This window comes from Somniosus microcephalus, unplaced genomic scaffold (assembly GCF_052327205.1).
Source record: "Somniosus microcephalus isolate GS21.2 unplaced genomic scaffold, FLI_Smic_1.0 unresolved_chr1, whole genome shotgun sequence".
NCBI lineage: Eukaryota > Metazoa > Chordata > Chondrichthyes > Squaliformes > Somniosidae > Somniosus > Somniosus microcephalus.
In genome coordinates, this window is record NW_028225179.1 from 164253895 (window position 1) to 164274549 (window position 20655).

The following is a 20655-nucleotide window of genomic DNA, read 5'->3' on the forward strand; positions in this document are numbered from 1 at the left end:
CAAACACATAAACTCCCCTACATACCCACATATATTCATCCACTCCCTCACACACACATAAACTCCCCTACATACCCATATATATTCATCCACTCCCTCACACACACATAAACTCCACTACATACCCACATATATTCATCCACTCCCTCACACACACATAGACTCCCCTACATACCCACATATATTCATCCACTCCCTCACACACACATAAACTCCCCTACATACCCACATATATTCATCCACTCCCTCACACACACATAGACTCCCCTACATACCCACATATATTCATCCACTCCCTCACACACACATAGACTCCCCTACATACCCACATATATTCATCCACTCCCTCACACACACATAAACTCCCCTACATACCCACATATATTCATCCACTCCCTCTCACACACATAAACCCCCCTACATACCCACATATATTCATCCACTCCCTCACACACACATAAACTCCCCTACATACCCACATATATTCATCCAATCTCTCACACACACATAAACTCCCCTACATACCCACATATATTCATCCACTCCCTCACACACACATAAACTCCCCTACATACCCATATATATTCATCCACTCTCTCACACACACATAAACTCCCCTACATACCCACATATATTCATCCACTCCCTCACACACACATAAACTCCCCTACATACCCATATATATTCATCCACTCCCTCACACACACATAAACTCCACTGCATACCCACATATATTCATCCACTCCCTCACACACACATAAACTCCCCTACATACCCACATATATTCATCCACTCCCTCACACACACATAAACTTCCCTACATACCCATATATATTCATCCACTCCCTCACACACACATAAACTCCCCTACATACCCACATATATTCATCCACTCCCTCACACACACATAAACTTCCCTACATACCCATATATATTCATCCACTCCCTCACACACACATAAACTCCCCTACATACCCACATATATTCATCCACTCCCTCACACACACATAAACTCCCCTACATACCCACATATATACATCCACTCCCTCACACACACATTAGCTCCCCTACATACCCACATATATTCATCCACTCCCTCACACACATAAACTCCCCTACATACCCACATATATTCATCCACTCCCTCACACATAAACTCCCCTACATACCCATATATATTCATCCACTCCCTTACACACACATAAACTCCCCTACATACCCACATATATTCATCCACTCCCTCACACACATAAACTTCCCTACATACCCACATATATTCATCCACTCCCTCACACACACATAAACTCCCCTACATACCCACATATATTCATCCACTCCCTCACACACACATAAACTCCCCTACATACCCACATATATACATCCACTCCCTCACACACACATTAGCTCCCCTACATACCCACATATATTCATCCACTCCCTCACACACATAAACTCCCCTACATACCCACATATATTCATCCACTCCCTCACACATAAACTCCCCTACATACCCACATATATTCATCCACTCCCTTACACACACATAAACTCCCCTACATACCCACATATATTCATCCACTCCCTCACACACATAAACTTCCCTACATACCCACATATATTCATCCACTCCCTCACACACACATAAACTCCCCTACATACCCACATATATTCATCCACACCCTCTCACACACATAAACTCCCCTACATACCCACACATATTCATCCACTCCCTGACACACACATAAACTCCCCTACATACCCACATATATTCATCCACTCCCTCACACACACATAAACTCCCCTACATACCCACATATATTCATCCACACCCTCTCACACACATAAACTCCCCTACATATCCACATGTATTCATCCACACCCTCTCACACACATAAACTCCCCTACACACCCACATATATTCATCCACTCCCTCACACACACATAAACTCCCCTACAATACCCACATATATTCATCCACACCCTCACACACACATAAACTCCCCTACATACCCACATATATTCATCCACACCCTCTCACACACATAAACTCCGCTGCATACCCACATATATTCATCCACTCCCTCACACACACAAACACTCCCCTACATACCCACATATATTCATCCACTCCCTCACACACACATAAACTCCCCTACATACCCACATATATTCATCCACTCCCTCACACACACATAAACTCCCCTACATACCCACATATATTCATCCACTCCCTCACACACACATAAACTCCCCTGCATACCCACATATATTCATCCACACACTCACCCACACATAAACTCCCCAACATACCCATATATATTCATCCACTCCCTCACACACACATAAACTCCCCTACATACCCACATATATTCATCCACTCTCTCACACACACATAAACTCCCCTACATACCCACATATATTCATCCACTCCCTCACACACACATAAACTCCCCTGCATACCCACATATATTCATCCACTCCCTCACACACACATAAACTCTACTACATACCCATATATATTCATCCACTCCCTCACACATAAACTCCCCTACATACCCACATATATTCATGCACTCCCTCACACACACATAAACTCCCCTACATACCCACATATATTCATCCACTCCGTCACACACACATAAACTCCCCTACATACCCACATATATTCATCCACTCCCTCACACACACATAAACTCCCCAACATACCCATATATATTCATCCACTCCCTCACACACACATAAACTCCCCTACATACCCACATATATTCATCCACACTCCCTCACACACACATAAACTCCCCTGCATACCCACATATATTCATCCCCTCCCTCACACACACATAAACTCCCTACATACCCACATATATTCATCCACTCCCTCACACACAGATAAACTCCCCTACATACCCACATATATTCATCCACTCCGTCACACACACATAAACTCCCCTACATACCCACATATATTCATCCACTCCCTCACACACACAAACACTCCCCTACATACCCACATATATTCATCCACTCCCTCACACACATATAAACTCCTCAATATACCCACATATTCTGACACTCTCTGTCACACACATACATAATTTCTCCTGTTTACCCACATATACTCATACATAAACTCACCGCATGTGTTTGTACATTTCCTCACACACACATATAATCTCTCCTATGTACCCATAGATGCTCATAATCTCTCACACATAATCTCTCCTACATACCCACATATATACACACTGGCCTAGAAATTGAGTTGGCGCCGCGACAGGGCTTTAGCGCCGGAAATTTAGCGCCGGCGCTAATGGAGGGTGTCAGCGCCTCGCAATGGGCGCTGACTGCCGCATTGCGGCGCTAATCCGCCGCTGCGGCACCCGATGCGGTGCGGCAGGCTGGGGAAGTGCGGGCCTCCTCCTTCCGTTAAGGAGGAGCTGCCTGCACCCGACCGCTGGCCGTTGATCTGTGGAGAAAAATGAGCCCGGCACCTCGGAGAAGTGCCGGGCTCGCGGCCCACACGCATCTGTGCCGCGGGGGGGTGTTGGAGGAGTCCGGGGAGGGAGGTGCGGGCAGGCGGCCGCCGGGAAAGCGGCCGGCCGCCGCGCGACCTTAATGCGCCGGCGCTAAGACCCGTAGCGAACTTTTGAGAAATCGTTGGTTGCGGCTGCCACGGGCGAGGCGGCCGCAACTCAATTTCGGCGTTCGGGCGCGTTGCCACGGCAACCGGGACGCTGCGCACACCGATGACGTCATCGGTGCCGGCGCAGCGCAACCGGCTAACGCCGATGGCAGCGCCCAAGTGAATTTCTCAATCGGCTGTACTTGCGGCGCTAGGCCCTCTAGCGCCTCAAAATGGGCGCTAACCCCACTCAATTTCTAGGCCACTGTCTCTTTCTCACAGCGATGAACTCCCCTATACCCCCAAATGTGCTCATAATCTCTCTCTCACACACATATACATACATACATATAAAGTCCCCTATATAACCATATGTGCTCATACACTATCCCTCACACACATATAGGGCCCGATTTTGTGAATCGTGCGGGAAATTTTCGGGTTCCCCGAATGTCGGTTTCCGACCCAAAATAATGGGTCAGCCAGCTGCACGCAATTTTCCCTCAAGTGGCCAATTAAGTTCCAGCGTGTGGGCAGCCTTGCTAACTGTCCATTTCCAGTCAGGAAGCCCCACAGTATGCTGTCATCATTCGTGGTGCTTTCAAGGTCCACAGCAAGCACTGCATCCTCTGAAGGCTTCCAAACGAACCATACAGGATGGCAGAGGAGCCTGCAGCAGCTGTGGCCAGTGCCAGACCCCGAGCTGCCTCCAAATTCGACGAGGTTTCACTGCAGGCATCATTGGATGGGCTTAGGGCCCACAGGGAGGTCCTCTTCCCTAGGTCAGGGAGGAAGAGGCCACCCACTGAGACCAAGGCTGCATGGATGCAGGTGTCAGCAGATGCCAACTCGCTGGGAGTCACCAGAAGAACCTTGGCATTACATCTCTATCTCCTTCCTTTACTCCCCCACAGTACCATCCAGAGCCCCCATCCTCACTGTGGAGGAGGAAGAGGCTGTGCAGCCAGACTCCTCAGAGGAAGCTCCAACCTCTGAGGGCGCAGCATCAGCAGAAGTAAGCACACCCAGCACCAGCGCAGACACTCACTCCTCGGGGGGACCTTCGGGACATAGAGTAGTGTTGTCACCTGGTGTTTCACAGCTCACAAGTGAGCATCAGCAGATTGTGGAGACAGGGACAGCAGTGGAGTGTCCTCGTCGGAGGGTGCAGGACTCTGCCAGCTCAGCTCAGCTGCATGTCGACCCTCTGCCTCTGGGTCCATCCGCAAGAGAAGAGGTGATGGATCTCCATGCACAGATGCAGGAGTCTCTGGCAGGTTTTGTCTCCAGGGTCGCTGCGAGTGTGGAGCGAATGGAGGAGTCCATAGCGAAGATGAGCTGAGCCTTTGTGGAGTCATTGGCACATGAACGCATCACCATGGAAAGGTTGGCACCCTCCATGGAGGAGATAAGTCGCCAGGGTATGGAAAACATGGTGAGTGCTCATAATAGAATTACATCTCTTGAGGAGCGATGGGCATTTATTGAACAGAGAAACCAGACCTTCATGGAAGTCCTTTTGAGTAGGACTGCCAGTGCAGATACGGGTCCCCATGGCCCCCTGATGCGCAGCAAGGTGCTCTCAAGCCACATCCAAGCGCTGGCTCCTTCTGGCCTGTGCAGCTTCAGGTGAGTGAGCAGCAGCCTGGCGCTCCTGCTGCTGACGCCTCTGCTGTTGGAGATCCTCTAATACCAGGAAGGGAAGGAACAAAAGGCCTCCCATGCTTCTGGCAGATGCCTCCGTTGAGGAGGCGCTGAGTTAGGGTGCTGAGAGGGGCTTCCCAGGAGCTCACACTGGAGAAGTGTGTGAGGCTCCAACCTTCCACAGCTGTGCCTAGGCCTTCAACAAGTTGCCCCAAGTCTTCAACATCAAGGTCCTGCAGCCTGCAAATACTGTCTGATTAAATCTCTTCAGTCCTGATTGACCAAGCAAGCCAACTCTGTTCACGCCAGGTTTCATCAGCGGTGTACCCACCAGGCATGTTTTACGTGGGGAAAGGCTGAAAATTGCAAGGGCCCTTGAAAATAGGATTAAACATGCCAATAATTGCTCATTAGGCTCCCGCCGACCATTCCCGCCTGCGGCGGGTGGGGCTGATTCGGGTCGCGCTGAAACACGGGGGCGAAAGTCGGGTGGGGCGGGGAATCGGGCAGGGGGGTCGCGACCCCCTATTTCTGCGATTTTCGGCCCCCGCCCGCCTGAAAACCCGCCCGACGGCTGGCAGAAAATCGGGGCCATAAACTCTGCTACATACCCACAGATGCTCGTACTCTCTCTCATACACTTAATCTCCCCAAAGCCTTTCCACCATCTGCAAGGCACAAGTAAGGAGTGTGATGGAATACTCTCCACTTGCCTGGATGAATGCAGCTACAACGACACTCAAGAAGCTCGACACCATCCAGGACAAAGCGAGAGGGTTCGAGTACAGGAACAAGGATGTCTTGCTGCAGTTGTACAGGGCCTTGGTGAGACCACACCTCGAGTATTGTGTGCAGTTTTGGTCATCTTATCTGAGGAAGGATGTTCTTGCCATGGAGGGAGTGCAGCGAAGATTCACCAGGCTGATACCTGGGATGGCAGGAATGACGTATGAGGAGAGATTGGGTCGATTGGGCTTATACTCGCTGGAGTTTAGAAGAATGAGAGGGGATCTCATTGAAACTTATAAAATTCTAACAGGACTAGACAGACTAGATGCAGGAAGGATGTTCCCGATGGTGGTGAATTCCAGAACCAGGGGTCACAGTCTAAGGATAAGGGGTAAGCCATTTAGGACAGAGATGAGGAGGAATTTCTTCACCCAGAGAGTGGTGAACCTGTGGAATTCTCTACCACAGAAGGCAGTTGAGGCCAATTCTTTAAATATATTCCAGAAGCAGTTAGATATATTTCTTAAGGCTAAAGGGATTAAGGGATATGGGGAGAAGGCAGGGACAAGGTACTGAGTTTGGATGATCAGCCATGATCTCATTGAATGGCGGAACAGGCTCGAGGGGCCGAATGGTCTACTCCTGCTCCTATCTTCTATGTTTCTATGTTAACCCACTTGATTGGCACCCCATCCATCACCTTAACATTCACTCCCTCCACCACCGGCGTACAGTGGCTGCAGTGTGTACCATCTACAAGATGCACTGCAGCAACTCGCCAAGGCTTCTTCAGCAGCACCTGCCAAACCCGCAACCTCTTCCACCTAGAAGGACAAGGGCAGCAGGCGCTTGGGAACACCACCACCTCCAAGTTCCCCTCCAAGGCACACACCATTCTGACTTGGAAATATGTCGCCGTTCCTTCATCGTCGCTGGGTCAAACTCCTGGAACTCCCTCCCTAACAGCACTGTGGGAGTACCTTCACCACACGGACTGCAGCTGTTCAAGAAGGTGGCTCACTACCACTTTCTCAAGGGCAATTAGGGATGGGCAATAAATGCTGGCCTTACCAGCGACGCCCACATCCCATAAAAACTATTTAAAAAGTTGTACCCATATATAGTCATACGCTCTCGCTCTCACACACACACAGATATTCACTGCTACATACCCACATATACTGATACACACTCTCTGTCACTCACTCACTCACACAAATGCGCGTGCGCACAGATACAAGCCAGAACTGCAGCATTTGTGTCTTTGATTGTGCTGACTGTCTGTCAAACTGGGCGTGAATACTTCGCTAGGGTGCGCCTGCAATATAATTGTCTCCTTAATGTGTGGATCAATCACGTTAACCTGAATTTATCATCAAAGGTTCGGATAATTAAGACATTTTATGGATTTTCTTTAACGGTTTTATTTGATTATGTCGACAGCTTTATTTTTCAAAACTACCTCCGCAAAAGAGAACCTGTCTCGATCATCCATCTGTTTCTGTAACTTGCACAACTCTCGCTCAATTGAACGTAGGTTCTCCCGAATTGCTCGAAGGTTTTTCTCCATTGGTTCCTGAATCTCCTCCTCTTGTTCCCTGAGATCTCTGATTAAACGTTGCTCCCTGTTGGTGAGAATCTGGTGCATTTTAGCGAACTCGGACGTGATGCGGGTCTGCAGACTGCTCGACTGTTCCTACAGAATGAAGTTTTGGCATTTAAAAAAAAGAGAGACTTGCATTTCTATAGCGCCTTTCACGACCTCAGGATGTCCCAAAGCTCTTCACAGCCAAAGAAGCACTTTTTGAAGTGTAGTCACTGTTGTAATGTAGGAAACACAGCAGCCAATTTGCGCACAGCAAGCTCCCACAAACAGCAATGTGATAATAACTGGATTTTCAGTGATGTTGATTGAGGGATAAATATTGGCCCAGGACTCCGGGGAGAACTCCCCTGCTCTTCTTCCAATAGTGCCATAGGAGAGGGTAGACGAGGCCTTGGTTTAATGTCTCATCCAAAAGATGGCACCTCCGACAGTCCCACGCTCCCTCAGTACTGCCCCTCCGACAGAGCAGCGCTCCCTCAGTACTGACCCTCCGACAGTGCGGCGCTCCCTCAGTACTGCCCCTCCGACAGTACAGCACTCCCTCAGTACTGCCCCTCCAACAGTGCAGCGCTCCCTCAGTACTGCCCCTCCAACAGTGCAGCGCTCCCTCAGTACTGCCCCTCCGACAGTGCGGCGCTCCCTCAGTACTGCCCCTCCAACAGTGCAGCGCTCCCTCAGTACTGCCCCTCCGACAGTGCAGCTCTCCCTCAGTACTGCCCCTCCAACAGTGCGGCGCTCCCTCAGTACTGCCCCTCCGACAGTGCGGCGCTCCCTCAGTACTGCCCCTCCGACAGTGCGGCACTCCCTCAGTACTGCCCCTCCGACAGTGCAGCGCTCCCTCAATACTGACCCTCCGACAGTGCGGCGCTCCCTCAGTACTGCCCCTCCGACAGTGCGGCACTCCCTCAGAACTGCCCCTCCGACAGTGCGGCGCTCCCTCAGTACTGCCGCTCTGACAGTGCGGTGCTCCCTCAGTACTGCCCCTCCAACAGTGCAGCGCTCCCTCAGTACTGCCCCTCCGACAGTGCAGCGCTCCCTCAGTACTGCCCCTCCGACAGTGCAGCGCTCCCTCAGTACTGACCCTCCGACAGTGCGGCGCTCCCTCAGTACTGCCCCTCCGTCAGTACAGCACTGCCTCAGTACTGCCCCTCCAACAGTGCAGCGCTCCCTCAGTACTGCCCCTCCAACAGTGCAGCGCTCCCTCAGTACTGCCCCTCCGACAGTGCGGCGCTCCCTCAGTACTGCCCCTCCAACAGTGCAGCGCTCCCTCAGTACTGCCCCTCCGACAGTGCAGCTCTCCCTCAGTACTGCCCCTCCAACAGTGCGGCGCTCCCTCAGTACTGCCCCTCCGACAGTGCGGCACTCCCTCAGTACTGCCCCTCCGACAGTGCGGCACTCCCTCAGTACTCCCCCTCCGACAGTGCAGCGCTCCCTCAATACTGACCCTCCGACAGTGCGGCGCTCCCTCAGTACTGCCCCTCCGACAGTGCGGCACTCCCTCAGTACTGCCCCTCCAACAGTGCGGCGCTCCCTCAGTACTGCCGCTCTGACAGTGCGGTGCTCCCTCAGTACTGCCCCTCCGACAGGGCAGCGCTCACTCAGTACTGCCCCTCCGACAGTACAGCGCTCCATCAGTACTGCCCCTCCGACAGTGCAGCTCTCCCTCAGTACTGCCCCTCCGACAGTGCAGCACTCCCTCAGTACTGCCCCTCCGACAGTGCGGTGCTCCCTCAGTACTGCCCCTCCGACAGTGCGGCACTCCCTCAGTACTCCCCCTCCGACAGTGCAGCGCTCCCTCAATACTGACCCTCCGACAGTGCGGCGCTCCCTCAGTACTGCCCCTCCGACAGTGCGGCACTCCCTCAGTACTGCCCCTCCGACAGTGCGGCGCTCCCTCAGTACTGCCGCTCTGACAGTGCGGTGCTCCCTCAGTACTGCCCCTCCGACAGTGCAGCGCTCACTCGGTACTGCCCCTCCGACAGTACAGCGCTCCCTCAGTACTGCCCCTCCGACAGTGCAGCTCTCCCTCAGTACTGCCCCTCCGACAGTGCAGCACTCCCTCAGTACTGCCCCTCCGACAGTGCGGTGCTCCCTCAGTACTGCCCCTCCGACCGTGCAGCTCTCCCTCAGTACTGCCCCTCCAACAGTGCGGCACTCCCTCAGTACCGCCCCTCCGACAGTGCGGCACTCCCTCAGTACTGACCCACCGACAGTGCGGCGCTCCCTCAGTACTGCCCCTCCGACAGTGCAGCGCTCCCTCAGTACTGCCCTTCCGACAGTGCGGCACTCCCTCAGTACTGCCCCTCCGACAGTGTGGTGCTCCCTCAGTACTGCCCCTCCGACAGTGTGGTGCTCCCTCAGTACTGCCCCTCCAACAGTGCGGCGCTCCCCCAGTACTGTCCCTCCGATGGTGCAGCACTCCTTCAGTACTGCCACTCTGACAGTGTGGCACTCCCTCAGTACTGCCTCTCCGACAGTGCAGCGCTCCCTCAGTACTGTCCCTCCGACAGTGCGGCGCTCCCTCAGTACTGCCACTCTGACAGTGCGGCACTCCCTCAGTACTGCCCCTCCGACAGTGCAGCGCTCCCTCAGTAATGCCCTCCGATAGTACGGCGCTCCCTCAGTACTGCCTCTCCGACAGTGCAGCGCTCCCTCAGTACTGTCCCTCCGACAGTGCGGCGCTCCCTCAGTACTGCCACTCTGACAGTGCGGCACTCCCTCAGTACTGCCCCTCCGACAGTGCAGCGCTCCCTCAGTAATGCCCCTCCGATAGTACGGCGCTCCCTCAGTACTGCCCCTCCGACAGTGCAGCGCTCCCTCAGTACTGCCCCTCCGACAGTACGGCGCTCCCTCAGTACTGCCCCTCCGACAGTGCAGCGCTCCCTTAGTACTGCCCCTCCGACAGTGCGGCGCTCCCTCAGTGCTGCCCCTCCGACAGTGCAGCGTTCTCTCAGTACTGCCCCTCCGACAGTGCAGCGCTCCCTCAGTACTGCCCCTCCGACAGTGCTGCTCTCCCTCAGTACTGCCCCTCTAACAGTGCAGCGCTCCCTCAGTACTGCCCCTCCAATGCTGCAGCGCTCCCTCAGTACTGCCCCCCGACAGTGCAGCGCTCCCTCAGTACTGCCCCTCCTACAGTGCGGCGCTCCCTCAGTACTGTCCCTCCAACAGTACGGCGCTCCCTCAGTACTGTCCCTCTGACAGTGCGCCGCTCCCTCAATACTGCCCCTCCGACAGTGCAGCGCTCCCTCAGTACTGTCCCTCCGATGGTGCAGCGCTCCCTCAGTACTGCCACTCTGAGAGCACAGCACTCCCTCAGTATTGCCCCTCTGACAGTGCGGCACTCCCTCAGTACTGCCCCTCCGACAGTGCAGCGCTCCCTCAGTACTGCCCCTCCGATAGTATGGCGCTCCCTCAGTACTGTGCCTCCGACAGTACGGCGCTCCCTCGTTACTGCCCCTCCGACAGTGCAGTGCTCCCTCAGTACTGCCCCTCCGACAGTGCGGCGCTCCCTCAGTACTGTCCGTCCGACAGTACGGCGTGCCCTCAGTACTGCCCCTCCGACAGTGCGGCGCTCCATCAGTACTGCCCCTCCGACAGTGCGGCGCTCCCTCAATACTGACCCTCCAATAGTGCGGCGCTCCCTCAGTACTGACCCTCCAATAGTGCGGCGCTCCCTCAGTACTGCCCCTCCAATAGTGCGGCGCTCCCTCAGTACTGACCCTCCAATAGTGCGGCGCTCCCTCAGTACTGACCCTCCAACAGTGCGGCGCTCCCTCAGTACTGACCCTCCAATAGTGCGGCGCTCCCTCAGTACTGACCCTCCAATAGTGCGGCACTCCCTCAGTACTGCCCCTCCAACAGTGCGGCGCTCCCTCAGTACTGACCCTCCAATAGTGCGGCGCTCCCTCAGTACTGACCCTCCAACAGTGTGGTGCTCTCTCAGTACTGTCTCTCCGACAGTGCGGCACACCCTCAGTACTGACCCTCCGACAGTGTGGTGCTCCCTCAGTACTGTCTCTCCGAGAATGCGGCGCTCCCTCAATACTGACCCTCCAATAGTGCGGCAGTCCCTCAGTACTGACCCTCCGACAGTGCGGCGCTCCCTCAGTACTGCCCCTCCAACAGTGAGGCACTCCCTCAGTACTGCCCCTCCGACAGTGCAGTGCTCCCTCAGTGCCACCCCTCCGACAGTGCGGCGCTCCCTCAGTACTGACCATCCGATAGTGCGGCGCTCCCTCGGTGCTGCCGCTCCAACAACGCGGCACTCCCTCAGTACTGCCCCTCCAACAGTGCGGCGCTCCCTCAGTACTGACCCTCTGATAGTGCGGCGCTCCCTCAGTACTGACCCTCCGACAGTGCGGCGCTCCCTCAGTACTGACCCTCCGACAGTGCTGCGAACCCTCAGTACTGCCCCTCCGACATTGCGGCGCTCCCTCAGTACTGACCCTCCGACAGTGCAGCACTCTCTCAGTACTGCCCCTCCGAGAGTGCAGCGCTTCCTCAGTACTGCCCCTCCGACAGTGCAACACGCCCTCAGTACTGACCCTCCGACAGTGCGGCACTCTCTTAGTACTGCCCCTCCGACAATGCGGCGCTCCCTCAGTACTGCCCGTCCAGCAGTGAGGCGCTCCCTCAGTACTGCCCCTCCGACAGCACAGCGCTCCCTCAGTACTGCCCCTCTGACAGTGCGGCGCTCCCTCAGTACTGACCCTCCGACAGTGCAGCACTCTCTCAGTACTGCCCCACCGAGAGTGCAGCGCTTCCTCGGTACTGCCCCTCCGACAGTGCGACACGCCCTCAGTACTGACCCTCCAACAGTGCAGCGCTCCCTCAGTACTGCCCCTCCGACAGTTCAGCACGCCCTTAGTAATGCCCCTCCGACAGTACGGCACTCCCTCAGTACTGCGCCTCCGACAGCGCAGCACTCCCTCAGTACTGCCCCTCCAACAGTGCGGCACTCTCTCAGTACTGCCCCTCCGACAGTGCGGCGCTCCCTCAGTACTGCCCGTCTGACAGTGAGGCGCTCCCTCAGTACTGCCCCTCTGACAGCGCAGCACTCCCTCAGTACTGCCCCTCCGACAGTGCGGCGCTCCCTCAGTACTGCCCCTCTGACAGTGCGGCACTCCCTCAGTACTGCCCCTCCGACAGTGCGGCGCTCCCTCAGTACTGCCCCTCTGACAGTGCGGCACTCCCTCAGTACTAACCCTCCGACAGTGCGGCGCTCCCTCTGTACTGCCCCTCCAACAGCGCAGCACTCCCTCAGTACTGCCCCTCCGACAGTGCGGCACTCCCTCAGTACTGTCCCTCCGACAGTGCGGCGCTCCCTTGGTACTGATCTCTGATAGTGCGGCACTCCCTCAGTACTGCCCCTCCGACTGTGCGGCGCTCCCTCAGCACTGCCCCTCTGACAGTGCGGCACTCCCTCAGTACTAACCCTCCGACAATGCGGCGCTCCCTCTGTACTGCCCCTCCAACAGCGCAGCACTCCCTCAGTACTGCCCCTCCGACAGTGCGGCACTCCCTCAGTACTGTCCCTCCGACAGTGCGGCGCTCCCTCAGTACTGATCTCTGATAGTGCGGCACTCCCTCAGTACTGCCCCTCCGACTGTGCGACGCTCCCTCAGTACTGCCCCTCCAACAGTGCGGCACACCCTCAGTACTGCCCCTCCGACAGTGCGGCGCTCCCTCAGTACTGCCCCTCCGACAGTGCGGCACGCCCTCAGTACTGCCCCTCCGACAGTGCGGCGCTCCCTCACTACTGCCCCTCCGACATTGCGGCGCTCCCTCAGTACCGCCCCTCCAACAGTGAGGCACTCCCTCAGTACTGCCCCTCCGACAGTGCGGCGCTCCCTCAGTACTGCCCCTCCACCAGTGCGGCACTCCCTCAGTACTGACCCTCCAACAGTGCGGCGCTCCCTCAGTACAGCCCCTCCAACAATGCAGCGCTTCCTCAGTACTGCCCCTCCGACAGTGCAGCGCTCCCTCAGTACTGCCCCTCCGACAGTGCAGCGCTCCCTCAGTACTGCCCCTCCGACTGTGCGCCGCTCCCTCAGTACTGCCCCTCCGACAGTGCGGCACTCCCTCAGTACTGCCCCTCCAGCAGTGCAGCGCTCCCTCAGTACTGCCCCTCCGACTGTGCGCCGCTCCCTCAGTACTGCCCCTCCGACAGTGCGGCACTCCCTCAGTACTGCCCCTCCGACAGTGCGGCACTCTCTCAGTACTGCCCCTCCGACAGTGCGGCGCTCCCTCAGTACTGCCCCTCCGACAGTGCGGCGCTCCCTCAGTACTGCCCCTCCGACAGTGTGGCGCTCTCTAAGTACTGCCCCTCCAACACTGTGGCGCTCCCTCAGTACTGCCTCTCCGACAGTGCAGCGCTCCCTCAGTACTGACCCTCCACCAGTGCGGCACTCCCTCAGTACTGCCCCTCCAACAGTGCAGTGCTCCCTCAGTGCTGCCTCTCTGACAGTGTGGCACTCCCTCAGTACTGCCCCTCCGACAGTGCAGCGCTCCCTCAGTACTGTCCCTCCGACAGTGCGGCGCTCCATCAATACTGCCCCTCCGACAGTGCGGCATTCCCTCAGTACTGACCCTCCGACAGTGCAGCACTCCCTCAGTACTGCCCCCTCCGACAGTGCAGCGCTCCCTCAGTACCGCCCCTCCGACAGTGCAGCGCTCCCTCAGTACTGACCCTCCACCAGTGCGGCACTCCCTCAGTACTGCCCCTCCAACAGTGCGGCGCTCCCTCTTTACTGCCCCTCCGACAGTGCGGCGCTCCCTCAGTACTGATCTCTGATAGTGCGGCACTCCCTCAGTACTGCCCCTCCGACTGTGCGACGCTCCCTCAGTACTGCCCCTCCAACAGTGCGGCACACCCTCAGTACTGCCCCTCCGACAGTGCGGCGCTCCCTCAGTACTGCCCCTCCGACAGTGCGGCACGCCCTCAGTACTGCCCCTCCGACAGTGCGGCGCTCCCTCACTACTGCCCCTCCGACATTGCGGCGCTCCCTCAGTACCGCCCCTCCAACAGTGAGGCACTCCCTCAGTACTGCCCCTCCGACAGTGCGGCGCTCCCTCAGTACTGCCCCTCCACCAGTGCGGCACTCCCTCAGTACTGACCCTCCAACAGTGCGGCGCTCCCTCAGTACAGCCCCTCCAACAATGCAGCGCTTCCTCAGTACTGCCCCTCCGACAGTGCAGCGCTCCCTCAGTACTGCCCCTCCGACAGTGCAGCGCTCCCTCAGTACTGCCCCTCCGACTGTGCGCCGCTCCCTCAGTACTGCCCCTCCGACAGTGCGGCACTCCCTCAGTACTGCCCCTCCAGCAGTGCAGCGCTCCCTCAGTACTGCCCCTCCGACTGTGCGCCGCTCCCTCAGTACTGCCCCTCCGACAGTGCGGCACTCCCTCAGTACTGCCCCTCCGACAGTGCGGCACTCTCTCAGTACTGCCCCTCCGACAGTGCGGCGCTCCCTCAGTACTGCCCCTCCGACAGTGCGGCGCTCCCTCAGTACTGCCCCTCCGACAGTGTGGCGCTCTCTAAGTACTGCCCCTCCAACACTGTGGCGCTCCCTCAGTACTGCCTCTCCGACAGTGCAGCGCTCCCTCAGTACTGACCCTCCACCAGTGCGGCACTCCCTCAGTACTGCCCCTCCAACAGTGCAGTGCTCCCTCAGTGCTGCCTCTCTGACAGTGTGGCACTCCCTCAGTACTGCCCCTCCGACAGTGCAGCGCTCCCTCAGTACTGTCCCTCCGACAGTGCGGCGCTCCATCAATACTGCCCCTCCGACAGTGCGGCATTCCCTCAGTACTGACCCTCCGACAGTGCAGCACTCCCTCAGTACTGCCCCCTCCGACAGTGCAGCGCTCCCTCAGTACCGCCCCTCCGACAGTGCAGCGCTCCCTCAGTACTGACCCTCCACCAGTGCGGCACTCCCTCAGTACTGCCCCTCCAACAGTGCGGCGCTCCCTCTTTACTGCCCCTCCGACAGTGCAGCGCTCCCTCAGTACTGCCCCTCCGACAGTGCGGCGCTCCCTCAGTACTGATCTCTGACAGTGCGGCACTCCCTCAGTACTGCCCCTCTGACTGTGCGCCGCTCCCTCAGTACTGCCCCTCCACCAGTGCGGCACTCCCTCAGTACTGCCCCTCCAGCAGTGCAGCGCTCCCAGTACTGCCCCTCCGACAATGCAGCGCTCCCTCAGTACTGCCCCTCCGACAGTGCAGCGCTCCCTCAGTACTGTCCCTCTGACAGTGCAGCACTCCCTCAGTACTGTCCCTCCAACAATGCGGCACTCTCTCAGTGCTGCCCCTCCGACAGTGCAGCACTCCCTCAGTACTGCCCCTCCAACAATGCGGCACTCTCTCAGTGCTGCCCCTCCGACAGTGCGGCGCTCCCTCAGTACTGCCCCTCCGACAGTGCGGCGCTCCCTCAGTACTGCCCCTCCGACAGTGTGGCGCTCCCTCAGTACTGCCCCTCCAACAGTGCGGCACTCCCTCAGTACTGCCCCTCCAACAGCGCAGCACTCCCTCAGTACTGCCCCTCCGACAGTGCGGCGCTCCCTCAGTACTGCCCCTCCGACAGTGTGGCGCTCTCTCAGTACTGCCCCTCCAACACTGTGGCGCTCCCTCAGTACTGCCTCTCCGACAGTGCAGCGCTCCCTCAGTACTGACCCTCCACCAGTGCGGCACTCCCTCAGTACTGCCCCTCCAACAGTGCAGTGCTCCCTCAGTGCTGCCTCTCTGACAGTGCGGCACTCCCTCAGTACTGCCCCTCCGACAGTGCAGCGTTCCCTCAGTACTGACCCTCCGACAGTGCAGCGCTCCCTCAGTACTGCCCCCTCCGACAGTGCAGCGCTCCCTCAGTACCGCCCCTCCGATACTGCAGCGCTCCCTCAGTACTGCCCACTCCGACAGTGCAGCACTCCCTCAGTACTGCCCCTCCAACAGTGTGGCGCTCCCTCAGTACTGCCCCTCCACCAGTGCGGCACTCCCTCAGTACTGCCCCTCCAACAGTGCGGCGCTCCCTCAGTACTGCCCCTCCAACAGAGCAGCGCTCCCTCAGTGCTGCCTCTCTGACAGTGCGGCAGTCCCTCAGTACGGCCTCTCTGACAGTGTGGCGCTCCCTCAGTACTGACCCTCCGACAGTGCAGCGCTCCCTCAGTGCTGTCCCTCCGACAGCACAGCGCTCCCTCAGTACTGCCCCTCCGACAGTGTGGCACTCCCACAGTACTGCCCCTCCGACAATGCGGCACTCCCTCAGTACTGACCCTCCAACAGTGCAGCGCTCCCTCGATACTGACCCTCCGACAGTGTTGCACTCCCTCAGTACTGCCCCTCCGACAATGCGGCACTCCCTCTGTACTGACCCTCCGACAGTGCAGCGCTCCCTCAGTACTGACCCTCTGATGGTGCAGCACTCCCTCAGTACTGACCCTCCGACAGTGCAGCACTCCCTCAATACTGTCCCTGTGACAGTGCGGCACGCCCTCAGCACTGCCCCTCCGACAGTGCGGCACTCCCTCAGTACTGACCCTCTGACAGTGCAGCGCTCCCTCAGTACTGACCCTCCGACAGTGCAGCACTCCCTCAGTACTCTCCCTGTGACAGTGCGGCACGCCCTCAGCACTGCCCCTCCGACTGTGCGACGCTCCCTCAGCACTGGCCCTCCGACAGTGTGGCACGCCCTCAGCACTGGCCCTCCGACAGTGCAGCACACCCTCAGTACTGCCCCTCCAACAGTGCGGCGCTCCCTCAGTACTGCACCTGCGACAGTGCGGCACGCCCTCAGTACTGCACCTCCGACAGTGCGGCACGCCCTCAGCACTGGCCCTCCGACAGTGCGGCGCTCCCTCAGTACTGCACTGGGAGTGTCAGCCTCGATTTTTGTGCCCGTGTCTCTGGAGTGGGACTTGAACCCACAACCTTCATGACTCAGAGGCGAGGGTGCTGCCCACTGAGCCAGTATCTCAAAGAGGGAGGGGAGAAAAACCAACAAGAGATTTCTTTGATTATTAAACAGAAGTAACTTACTTTCAGTTCCGAAATCATTTCTTTTTGCTTTAGTTTAGTGTCTAGAATCGCGGCCCTTTCCTTCTTGAGGGCATCTATGGCCAACAGGAGTTTAAGCTAGAAACAAATAGAAATGTACATTGAAGGAAGTGCGTGCATGCAGCGCAATGAGAAGGATTGCATAGAAACATAGAAACATAGAAACATAGAAGATAGGAGCAGGAGTAGGCCATTCGGCCCCTCGGGCCCGCTGCGCCATTTAATGAGATCATGGCTGATCATCCAAATTCAGTACCCTGTCCCTGCTTTCTCCCCATATCCCTTGATCCCTTTAGCCTTAAGAAATATATCCAACTCCTTCTTGAATATATTTAATGAATTAGCCTCTACTGCCTTCTGTGGTAGAGAATTCCACAGGTTCACCACTCTCTGGGTGAAGAAATTCCTCCCCATTTCTGTCCTTCAGAGTACTGAATTTGGATGATCAGCCATGATCGCATTGAATGGCGGAGCAGGCTCGAGGGGCCGAATGGCCTACTCCTGCTCCTATCTTCTACGTTTCTATGTTTCTCTGTCCTAAATGGCTTACCCCTTATCCTTAGACTGTGACCCCTGATTCTGGACGCCCGACCATCGGGAACATCCTTCCTGCATCTAGTCTGGCCAGTCCTGTCAGAATTTTATAAGTTTCAATGAGATCCCCTCTCATTCTTCTAAACTCCAGCGAGTATAAGCCCAATCGACCCAATCTCTCCTCATACGTCATTCCTGCCATCCCAGGTATCAGCCTGGTGAATCTTCGCTGAACTCCTTCCATGGCAAGAACATCCTTCCTCAGATAAGGCGACCAAAACTGCACACAATACTCAAGGTGTGGTCTCACCAAGGCCCTGTACAACTGCAGCAAGACATCCTTGTTCCTGTAATCAAACCCTCTCGCTACGAAGGCCAACATACCATTTGCCTTCTTAACCACCTGCTGCACCTGCATGCTTACTTTCAGCGACTGGTGCACAAGGACACCCAGGTCTCGTTGCACTTCCCCTTCTCCCAATCTATTGCCATTCAGATAATAATCTGCCTTCCTGTTTTTGACACCAAAGTGGATAACCTCACATTTATCCACATTATATTGCATCTGCCATGCTTCTGCCCAATCACCCAACCTGTCCAAATCATACTGGAGTTTCTCGGCATCCTCCTCACAGCACACACGCCCACCCAGCTTTGTGTCGTCTGCAAACTTGGAGATATTACATCTAGTTCCCTCGTCTAGATCATTAATATATATTGTGAATAGCTGGGGTCCAAGGACTATTGCGATTTTGGGGCGTACCTGGCAGCCCTCGGGCGGTTGGTTTGCCGGGGCGAAGCTATGATTCCTGTGCTCCGGCGCGTCCCTGCACAGGATGCAAATCAGCCTCTGGTCTGTCGCGCAGAAGAACCGGAGTTCCTCCCGGTGCTCCTCGCAGTGACGTTGAAGCCCCACTTCTTTCCGCCTCTGACTTAATCCGCGGGCTTTCTCTACCAGGTTGCTCAGCACTCGGCTGCCTCGCAGATCCCTCTGCGGGAAGACCCGCCGACATGCCGGGCAGGATTCCCGGGTGCGCTGCCCCCAGTACCGAGTGATGCAGGCTCGGCAGAAAGTGTGACTGCACTGCAAGGTGACTGGGTCGGTAAAAAAATCCAGACAGATGGGACAAATTAACTCCTCTGTGAACAGCTCAGCCTGCGCTTGGACCGCCATGTCCCACGCTTCCTGATTCAAAGAGGTTTTCCCCTCGGAGCTTCTCAGCTGGGTGTTTCCAGTCCGGGTTACCAGTCGGACCTGTATGTCCAGTGTTCCCGTGACAAGTATCAGCTTACAGATTGAATACAAAGAAGCCTCACAAGGTGCAGCCTTCGGTCGCCTGAGGAAGAGAGTGTTTGAAAACCAGGACCTTAAACCCGGCACTAAGCTCATGGTCTACAGAGCAGCAGTGATACCCGCCCTGCTGTATGCCTCAGAGACATGGACCATGTGCAGCAGGCACCTCAAAGCACTGGAGAGGTACCACCAACGCTGCCTCTGCAAGATCCTGCAAATCCATTGGCAGGATAGGCGCACCAACGTCAGTGTTCTCGCTCAGGCCAACATCCCCAGCATCGAAGCTCTGACCACGCTCGATCAGCTCCGATGGACGGGTCACATTGTCCGCATGCCCGATACAAGACTCCCAAAACAAGCGCTCTACTCGGAGCTCCGGCACGGCAAGAGAGCCCCAGGTGGGCAGAGGAAACGCTTCAAGGACACCCTCAAAGCCACCTTGAAAAAGTGTAACTTCTCCACCGACACCTGGGAATCCCTGGCCCAAGACCGCACAAAGTGGAGGAGAAGCATCCGGGAAGGCGCCGAACACCTCGAGTCTCTTCGCCGGGAGCAAGAGCAGGCAGCGAAAGGAACGCACGTCAACCCAAGCACCCCACCCACCCGCCCCTTCAACCACCGTCTGCCCCACCTGTGACAGAGACTGCAGGTCCCGCATTGGACTCATCAGTCACCTGAGAACTCATTTTTAATGTGGAAGCAAGTCATCCTCGGTTCCGAGGGACTGCCTAAGAAGAGAAGATAACAAATAAAAACCCTGATCCTACTCCATAGACATTTACGGGACAGAAGTAGCCCCATTCGGCCCATCGTGTCCATGCCGGCTGAAAGACAGCTATCCCGCCCAATCCCACTTTCCAGCTCTTGGTCCGTAGCCCTGTAGGTTACAGCACTTCAAGGGCTTATCCAAGTACTTTTTAAATGTGATGAGGGTTTCTGCCTCTTCCACCCTTTCAGGCAGTGAGTTCCAGACCCCCACCACCCTCTGGGTGAAAAAAGTTCTCCTCAACTCCCCTCTAATCCATCTACGAATTACTTTAAATCTACGCTCCCCTGGTTATTGACCTCTCTGCTAAGGGAAATAGGTCCTTCCTATCCACTCTATCCAGGCCCCTCATAATTTTATACACCTCAATTAAGTCTCTCCTCAGCTTCCTTTGTTCAAAAGAAAACAACCCCAGCCT

The 20655-nt window shown here is 56.4% G+C and overlaps 1 protein-coding gene across 1 annotated transcript in view; it reads right to left on the reverse strand.

Moving 5' to 3' along the window:
• The window catches only part of LOC147096458 (zinc-binding protein A33-like), a 34117-nt gene extending 14766 nt beyond the window's left edge, over nt 1-19351 (reverse strand). The window contains exons 1-3 of the mRNA XM_085975257.1: nt 18941-19351; nt 17626-17721; nt 7458-7691 (exon numbers count right to left, since the gene is read on the reverse strand). Of these exons, the coding sequence (XP_085831383.1) occupies nt 7458-7691; nt 17626-17721; nt 18941-19351 (741 nt within the window). The remainder of the gene's footprint in view (nt 1-7457; nt 7692-17625; nt 17722-18940) is intronic.
• Between the last annotated feature and the right edge of the window lie 1304 nt (nt 19352-20655).